General features: G+C 27.9%; 1 protein-coding gene across 3 annotated transcripts; it reads left to right on the top strand.

The window, feature by feature from the left end:
* The first annotated feature begins 664 nt into the window (after positions 1–664).
* Positions 665–2,472, top strand: LOC126843067 (uncharacterized). Of its 3 annotated transcripts, none has more exons than XR_007686390.1 (6): positions 665–818; positions 916–1,063; positions 1,547–1,605; positions 1,772–1,922; positions 2,248–2,357; positions 2,459–2,472. XR_007686390.1 is itself a non-coding variant. In XM_050580375.1 (5 exons), the coding sequence occupies exons 1-5, from the start codon at positions 735–737 to the stop codon at positions 2,298–2,300; spliced, it is 507 nt and encodes a 168-aa protein (XP_050436332.1). In that variant the 5' UTR covers positions 665–734; the 3' UTR covers positions 2,301–2,366. The 3 variants fall into 3 exon arrangements, 1 of the variants encoding a protein (XP_050436332.1); XR_007686389.1 differs by having other exon boundaries at positions 1,772–1,934; XM_050580375.1 differs by lacking the exon at positions 2,459–2,472 and having other exon boundaries at positions 1,772–1,934; positions 2,248–2,366.
* Positions 2,473–9,779: the final 7,307 nt, after the last annotated feature.

The following is a 9,779-nucleotide window of genomic DNA, read 5'->3' as shown; positions in this document are numbered from 1 at the left end:
ACTATACTAAAAAAATGGAAGTTTTGGCTTTATAAAATTTTCGATTCTGGCTTGAAACAAATAAAATCGACCAAAATACAAAATTATAGTTCTTTTGGTGTAATATTTTGGTTGTTTTACAACCGTTGTGGTTTATTTATGATCCAAGGGTTTTTATCTGAACTGTTATTTGTTAAAAATTAAAAACATTGTCATTATCTATCAAAGGTTGATTATGATGTAAAAACTTTAATAATACTATTATATAAATAAATTTCAAATATATTGATTGCGCAATTATTAAACTAGTCACTTAGTCCATTAATAATTAAACCCTAAAAATAAAATCCAGGATACCTAACTTAGCTTGGGTAAGTTCACCAGTGTAATCATATAAAAGAATCACAATACAAATAATAGAACGTCTAAAATAATAATATCAATATGGGAGTGATTTGAAAATCAAAAATTATTCTATAAAGCATTTAGCTTACAACAATTTGTTGTGTTTGTCAAGCAGCAAAACAACTACTATTTGTTTACGATTCGTAGGCTAAAGACATGCTTATTTATTTTAGAATTGAATTTTAAAATAAATCGAACAAACAAAATACATATTCGCTTATACAAATTTTATAAGCTTTACACTGAATTCACTATAACAGAAGGCATTAAACGAAGAAGAATCATTTAAGTTATAAACACGGCAGAACAGTATTCGAATACTTTGGCATTTGAAAAAAAAACACAAAATAATGAATTTAAAAAATTGTATTGTGCTTTTACATTTGTTTGTTCATTTGTATACAGCAAACGCAGGAATTCGCAACAATCCACAGGTAATTTTACATTTTTTTCTATTTTATTGATGGCACATTCATTTTAAAACAGTAGTATTCACATTGTTTATTAAAAATAGATACTTAATATTTATAGAAACTAGGCGAACTATATAGAGAGATTTCATTTAAAGTCCCAGAAGTTTATATGTATATAGTAAGAGACTATATAGAAAAACGAGACGTGTACAAGAAATTTCGAATTACTGGACGGGATGAAAAAAGGATATTTGGAACCCGTTGGAGTACGTTGAATAATAATAACTCATTAATAGATATTGTAAAATATATACATGTGAAATGTGAGTATTTATACTATTATGAATACGGCGTCTGGGGCAAAATTTAAAAAAAATGCAGAATGCGTCTGTAAAGATAATTGGGTGAAAAAAGTTATTATAAAAATACAAAACGCTTTTTCTTGTTTCTTACAAGTCGTGTTAGAATGTTAAACGTATTATAACACTTACACTAACAGTAACATTTATTGAAATATTCATTTTACGACATTCCCTTGAAATTTTTTTTCATCGCGATTGTAGTTTGTTTGAAAACTGAACAAGCGGGCAAATACAATTATTGCTCTTAAGTGATTCTGATGTGTAGTATCCTTAATTACCAAATATTATTCATAAAAACACAATAATAATAAATGTAACCACTCCATCCGTTACAACATAATTTAGTTTGATACAATTTAATATGAGTACTTTTATAATGATTTCTAGCTGAAGAAATGTCGGAAGAGCAATTTGTAGCATTAGTAACTTCAAAATTTAGTTATCGGGTAATTATGATTTTTTTCTATCCTAATATATCATATATTTAAAAAAAAATTATAATAAAACTCTATGAACCTAGTGAATAATACAATAGTAATAATTCTAGATTAATTATTTCTATAATAGTAGTTTTCACATTGTGTCTTAAAAAAAGAAATTTTATGATTTAAGCAACTCGAAAAAATGTATATTAAAATCTCAAAAGCTGTAAAGGATGATTGCCTAGTAACTAAGGAAAGAGTTAAAACGTTTTTAATGAAGAAACGACTCCGATATGGACTAAGTGCAAAGGAAATCGAAGCGTTAACTAAACCAATGAAGGGTTCCCAAATGGGTAAAACGCTTTTATCTTTTTTTTCAACGAAATCTGTTACAAAACTATTTTATGACAGTTAGACTGATTTTAATTTATATTGGAATAATCATTTAATGACATTTCTCATATATTTTTTAGACACAATTTTAAATGATTTAAAAAACAAACAAGTAGACAAACAAAATTATTGATTTTATATGGCTTGTCATAACACCCGTTATTTAGCCATTGTATATAAAAACGCAACAATAATAATTGCAACAGCTCAAACTGTTACAGCATTATATATTTTGATAAATTTTAATGTGAATACTTTTTAAATGATTTCTAGATGATGCTATGACATTTCGCGAATTTCATAGATTCATGGTTTTCAAAAAATAATGTATACGCTTCAAGACCAGCCGGTGGTATATTTAAACATTTGCAACCCCCAGACAAGTAATATGTTCAACCTTACAAAATTTTTGTTTCTTTCCCAACTAAAGGACATAACATATTATATATTGCATTGTAAATATAGTTTTTTATCAAATTTTCAGGCCTATAAATTTACTACAATATTCTATCGCCGTTCGCTGTAATTAAAAATTCAAACTTTTTAAAGTATTCAATTTAAGTTTATTTAAATAAAAATTCAAGGTTTATGTACTAATTCATATAACTTTAAAGGTTGCGTGTTTTTTTTTTGTTTTAATCAATTATATGGGTGATTTGTAAATGTTATTTTTAAATATTATAAAAATGTTAAATAACTAGTTTTCTGCATATTATAATTATAAACTAACCTTAGCTGCTTAGCCTTAGTTTCTGTTAATAAAAAAATACATATATAAATTAATAAAGTATTTAATTACTGTTTGGGTGCTTTGTAAATGTTATTTTTAAAAATTTATAAACTTATAAAAATGTTAAATAACTAGTTTTCAGCTTATTCAAAATATAAATTAACCTTAGCTGTTACGTCCTAGTTTCTGTTAATACAAATATACATATCCAAATAAATGTTGCATTTACTTTTGAGTTGAGTGTAGTATCAAAATCGGAAAAAACTTAACTTCTTGAAGATTTAATAGCTAAAAAGTAGACTGGAGATATTGGTCTAATCTGAAATATGTGTTGCAAAATAGCTACTGTTTTATGATTTGTAGACCGTAGCTAAAATATTTTTTTTAATGTTGAATGTTTTCCTTTATTGGTCAATGTAATATAAATAAATGCATATAATTGTCTCATTTGATCACAGTACTCCAATAATCGTAAAATAGATACTATTTGAATTTTAAATGTATTTATTTTGCACATTGTAATAGAAGTATTCATATATATGAAACGGAATGAAATGACGATGTTGTATTTATTTTAAATCGACTATTAATTATTTATAAGGAATGTAAATCTGCTTGATGACAGTGGCCTGTTAAAATCTAAAGGTGTAGCAAATAAGTAGAAAAATAGTAATATGCACTAGTATTGTTAAAATAATGGAAAAAAAACATTTTTGTATTAAACGCAAAAAATATCAAGGTTACTCGTGTAAAAATATATCGGTTTGAATAAAATAGCAGAATCTGTAGGAATGCCTAAAACACAAATAATACACATTTTACACAATTGTGTAAACAAGTAATACATTTTTTTGTTTGTGTCAAACCGCAAAACAACTACTGTTTCTATGATTCGTAGCCGCACCCAAGAAAACATTTTTCATGTATCATAAATTTATTTGACAATGTAATATAAATAAATGCATATAATTGCTTCATTTGGTTACAGTACTCCAAAAAATAAACAAAAACTGTCGGAATGCCTTCACATTTATGAAAGTCATATCAGATCATCTGATTTAAATATACGTTGATTTAAACTAGAGGTCCCTATTACACGTATATTCGATTACACGTGAAACCCGTGTAATTATAAATACACGTGTATTCAAAAAAATGTGTTTTTGTTATTAATTTTAGTTTTACGTTTAATATCACGTCTATTTAATTATACGAACTCAAACACAAGTATAATTGTTTAAATCCGTTAACTCAAACGTGTATGTTAATTACACGGGTTTCGTGTACATGTGTATTTAAATTACACGTTTAAAATCACAGGCACTAATTTGAACTCAGTTAAGATAGTAAATGGTCTTCAGAAATAAGTATACCTAACTATAAGTCATTATATTATGACAAATTCACTTCGATGCCCATCTACAGGGGTCATATTACTAATTAAAAACTATTTTTTTAATTTTATTATGACACTACACGTAATAGGCTCTAGTTGAGCAATAAAGTAATTGTGTACACAATTATATGAATACAGTTTTAAAAGACTCGCCAGAAATTAATATCTAATTAATATTATTTTTTAATTAGTAATTTCTCATGGCACGATGTCATTAGTTAATACATTTAGTTATTATTATATTTATTTCTGAAGACCATTAACCTTCTTAACTAAGTTTAAATAAAAGTATATTTAAATCTGATTATACCATATGACTTTTATAAAATATGTAGGCATTCCACAGATTCTGTTGTTTTTTTCAAACCGATATATTTACACATGTGTACAATATATTTTTTAATCACTGTAATACATGGTAATTTTTTTGTCATGGGCCACTCAATATCTCATAGGGTTTAATAAGACATTTATTTTTTCATAATGTTTTTATACATTGTGATCTCAGATTTTTAAAAATGTTTATTGTTTTACCCCCTATCAACTTAGTTTTTTTGAAAGCAACTTTTTAAACTTTTAACGTACAAATTTATTATTTTATTAACTTTTCGAATTGAGAATAATGTACTTAAACTCTGTGCCTATTTGCCAACCGCACTTCACCTCCCATCGTAACTTTTAAACTCTTATAACTTTAAAAATATTTGTTCAAAACTGCTTATCAACCAGTCAAAATTGTTAGTACATTATTCTCAATTTAAAAAGTTAATAAAATATGTACGTTACTATTTAAGTTTCTAAAGTTGCTATCAAAAAACTAAGTTGGTATGGGGATGAAAAATTGAGATCACGTTGTATAAAAACAATGTGAGAAAAAAAATGTTATTTCTTACTAAATCCTATGAGATATTGAGCGGCCCAAGATAAAAAAAACACCCAATATAAATAAAAACATATAACTAATTATACCTATATCTCCATTTTAACTTTCAGCTCTGAAATCTTCAAGGAGTTAATTTTTTTCAGTTGGGAAAGTCAGTTGGGTGGTCTTAAAGAATAATTGTTAGGCGAAACTAAAAGTGATAAATTTACTCAGTAAACTCTTAAGACTATAGTATTGAGCAAAAAATTTTATTTTAAGTACTTTGATACGTTTAAGGTTGACTATTTATCTATTCTAACAAAACTTACCATGATCCAAAAGTAACTTTTCCCCTTTTGCTATTTGGATAAGTACATATGCTCTAGATTTACCTCCAGTCAAGTTCTACAATCCAATAATTAACAAAAAGCCTTTACTACCAAAATTAAGAATAATAATAATTAACCGATAACGCTTGAAATATATTACTAATTTTATTATTATTTATCAGTTATCACATTAAAAAAAGTTAACAACCGAAATGATGTATTATAAAGAAACAAAAAATGTGTAGGTTGAACAAAGTACTTGCCTAGGGGCTGCAAATGTTTAAATCTACCTCTGGCTGGTATTGTAGCGTATACATTATCTTTTGAAAACCCTTAATCTACGAAATTCGTCCAATGGCATATCACGTTCTAGGAATTATTTTAAAAGTAATCACATTAAAATTGATCAAACTATACAATTCTGTAACGGATTGAGTGGTTGCAATTTTTGTTATTGCGTTTTTATCTACAATGTATGGCCATAACGGGTAATATAAAAAGCCATCTTAAATTTATAATTTTGTCTGTCCGCTTGTTTAGTTTCTAAATCATTTAATATCGTGTCGAAAAAAAATGAGCAAGTCATAAAATGAATAATTTATTATTGATTGAAATCAGTCTAACCGTCATAAAATAGTTTTGTAACATATTTCGTAGAAAAAGAAGATAAAATCGTTTCACATCATTATAATCTGTTTTTCTACGCACTCTTCAATGGAGCAGTTTACTCTTCGATATCATCATCATTTAGTCCATATTTGCCTTTTTTCTTCATAAAGTACTCTTTAACTGTTTTCTTGTTAACTTTACGGCTTGTATGGTAGTAATAACCTAACACTAATCTTATTTTTTCAGTCAGATAAGGTACGGTATCATCAATTTCGTTGAGTTGCTAAAATCATTTAGTTTTTGTTTAGTTTTAAACTGCATAGCAATGTTACTAAGAACATTCTCTTGCTTTTAAGTACATTCTCAGCACTCAAGAACCAATTTTGTAGAAATTATGACCACTATAGTGTTTATTGTCAACTGGGCCATCTCAAAAATCTACACGAATAAATCTAGTTACCATACTACTTATAATTTTGTTTTTTGGATTTCGGTTGGTATTATGGAAACTGTATATTGCATCCGGTATTTTTGTACAATTTTCTTAATTTTCAATATAAGTATATTATACAGATATTTTATAGACGCGTAGGTTTGACTTGTAAATCTCTTAATTTGCTGTTAAAACGATTTTTTTTGTGTTTTCTGCTGTTGTTGTTTTGTTATTCTTTGTACAGCTGTGTTAAATACGAACATATTTCACCGAACAACAGTTTATTTTTTGTTCAATTTAGGAAGTTTTACTACCATTTGTTTTTATAATATTATGTATATGGTTTTCTGCAGTATTTTTTGTCCTTGAAAATGGTTTTTCCGCCACACTTATGAAAAAAGATTAATTGCTTCCACTATTTTTTAAAACCATCACCGCTTTTAGACCAAAAGACTTGATTTGAGTCTCTGATTTTATGATAAAAATTTCAGAAGTATAAAACGAGTAGAATTCTATTTTTTTTTTTAGAAATAGCTTAAAAACCATTACATACATCATTTGATCATACAAGTATGATCCAAAGGAGTAAAAAAAATTTTTTTTTTAATTTTAAGGGCACGCCGACGACTTTGTGGTTTTACTCAGAATGCATCATATATATTAATTACTAGTACATATTTGGTTGGTCATCCAAAAATATTATAACTGAATGTTATAAAGTATAGATCACTATCATAAATACTAAAAGTATTATCATGTTTTTTTTTGTCTCTTCTATTTTATTCCTATTCTACACTATTTTCACATATTAATTGAGCTTAAAATTATATATTTTCTGCTTTAAAAGTTGTACATAACGACATCACTTTATTTAGATTGTTTCTCTAGTTTTAGAAATATTACTCTTTCCCCCTTAATTTTTTTATTTCGTAATACTATCATCTCTTTAAAATCGATGTAACCGAACAAATTTGAATAACCATCCATCTCATGCGTTACTTTATTTATTGTGTAAGTTATGAGTATTTTTTTTTTTTTTTTGAGGAATTTGTTATCATTATTTAAAAATGTTGAAGGTATCCATAATAATCACACTCTGACTTTCGAAACAATGGCATTATTATATTCTGAAATGTATGATCGATTATAAAGTCACATGATTTGCATCAAAGCGTTTTTTCAAAAGTGATTTTATCACTTTCAGATTTAAAAATTCTTGTAAACCTGTGACTCCCCATCCCCACTATGATCCGTCCTCACTATGCCCCGACCCCACTGTACTGGTTTTTTTTTGCAAAAACATAGTGGACCAAATAACAAATAAATAAATCAATATCTTGTTAAATTTAGTTGGAATTGTCGACGATTCATGTTTCAATCGTTTGTACTCCATAGTTTAAACTGTGATCGCTTATTAACAATAAAATTAATACTTATGTGTTGTATTCTTCCATTTGATCATTCTCATACTAACTTGTTATACTTTATATATTATATTTTTTCAAAGCTCTATTATACTTCTTTTTTATTTTATTTTTTTTTATTTTAAGAGGCTTCAACATCTGAGGTTATTAACCTTGTGTACATGTTTTGTGTAAGTTACATTAATAATTAAATATCAAAGGTTACAATATTTTTTTTTTTAAATAAGAGTAATGAAATACAAAAGTGTTGGTTAGAGATTGTTTACAATGTTAATTTTTGTAAGGAAATTAAAAAATTTTATGGTGTTGTCTTCATGGAGAGCTTCTTCTAAGTTGTTGGGTATTGATAAAGTACTTCGGATGTTTTGTAAGTCTGGGCAGTCTAGGATGATGTGTTGGATGGTTAGGTCTTCTTGGCATTTATTACATATGGGTGGTGGATCTTTGCTGATTAAGAAAGAATGTGTCAAAAAGGAATGTCCGATTCTCACTCGGGTTAGAGTGACTTCTTGTCGTCTGTTTAAATTGTGAAGATGATGCCACTTTTTAGTGCATCTTTTGTTTTTTTTTTAATTTGTTGGAAGGCGGAACGGAATCCCAGTAACTTTGCCATGTCGTATTTATTTTATTCCTAATAGATTTATTTATGTCTTTAGCCGGTATGTCAGTGATTGTTGGATGCAGGATGGTTTTAGTCGCTATCTCTGCTGACTTATCGGCCATCTTGTTGCCGGAAATTCCAATATGGGATGGTACCCACATAAATTCTATATTTTGTTTTGTAGAATATAGTTCTGTTTGGATATTCTGGGTTATTTCGTTTGTCGAGAAGGGGTTTTGGAGTGCTTGGAGAGCGCTAAATGAGTCGCTTACTATTAAAATATTATTATTTGAACTGGTCAGATTAGTAGATCTGATTGCTTCTAATATGGCGTAGTTTTCTGCAGTGAAAATACTGCTCTCCGGAGGAAGTTTGTGAAGGATTTTAGTTTCGTCTCTAATGATCGCAAAGCCAGATCCATGTTGAGATTTAGATGCGTCGGTATAAATTTGTAAAAAAATTGAGTATTTTTTTTGGATGATTTCTTTGAAGTGGCAAATGATAATTGTGGGATTTGTTTCGTGCTTATTATACTGGGTTAATTCGGTATTGAGTTGGACTTTCCAAAGCCAAGGTGGAAATTTTTGGAATGTTATTTTATTTTTAATAGATGTGTGGATTTTGAACTTTGTGCACAAATGAGAGAAGGTATCGTGTAAAGGTGGTATTCGTTTCCTGATTATGTTAGTTGAATTTATACTTTGGTTTTGGAAAATACTGTTGTATCCTATAAGGTTAGGAGTGCTTTTTCTTTTTATGCCGTAGATGAGTATATCTTTTTCTCTTTGAAGTTAAGGGGTAGTTCTCCAGCGTAACACAAAATGCTGTCAATAGGGCTGGTTCTGAAAGCTCCTATTGAAATGCGAATACCTTCATTATGTAAGGGATCTAATATTTTGAGTAGATTTTCTTTGGCTGTGTTATAAATAATTGATCCATAGTATATTCGTGACAGAATTAATGACTTATATATATTTAGAAGGCTTTTGGTGTCAGCCCCCCAGGTGTGATGTGAAAGTGTTTTCATTATGTTCATTTTCATTTTACAAGAGCTTTTAATTTTTTTTAGGTGTTGGGTCCATTTTAATTCATTATCGAAGATCATTCCTAATATACGTAAAGATTTGCAGAAGGGTATTTCAGAGTTATTAAGGAATAATTTGTGGTTCTATGTCGTGCGAACGGGGAAACAAATACAATGACTTTTCCCTGGGGAAAATTTGAAACTAGTCTTGTTTGACCAATTTTGGAGAATATTGAGTGCTTGTTGTAGTACCGGGTGATTGGTTAACTATGGACCACTCAATATCTTAGAAGATATTAGACTTTTTTAATTATTTTTTTTTTGTACTATTATAGTTATTAAGTGGGACAAATTTAATGTATTTTTCAAAATTTTAACACCATCCCTTATGCGTTAA

Source organism: Adelges cooleyi, unplaced genomic scaffold (genome assembly GCF_023614345.1).
Source record: "Adelges cooleyi isolate 19-005CV unplaced genomic scaffold, UGA_ACOO_1.1 ACOO_flye_CR_arks_rails_tigmint_CR_PRNA_574, whole genome shotgun sequence".
Classification (NCBI taxonomy): domain Eukaryota; kingdom Metazoa; phylum Arthropoda; class Insecta; order Hemiptera; family Adelgidae; genus Adelges; species Adelges cooleyi.
Note: the sequence above shows the minus strand (reverse complement) of the source record. Positions and strands in the feature narration are given on the sequence as shown.

Bases quoted from the DNA above. Each gene is read 5' to 3' on its own strand.
- LOC126843067 (XM_050580375.1), top strand. From the start codon at position 735: ATGAATTTAAAAAATTGTATTGTGCTTTTACATTTGTTTGTTCATTTG. The intron at 819-915 runs GTAATTTTACAT...TAATATTTATAG, and splicing joins GAATTCGCAACAATCCACAG to AAACTAGGCGAACTATATAG. The intron at 1,935-2,247 runs GTAAAACGCTTT...AATGATTTCTAG, and splicing joins AATGAAGGGTTCCCAAATGG to ATGATGCTATGACATTTCGC.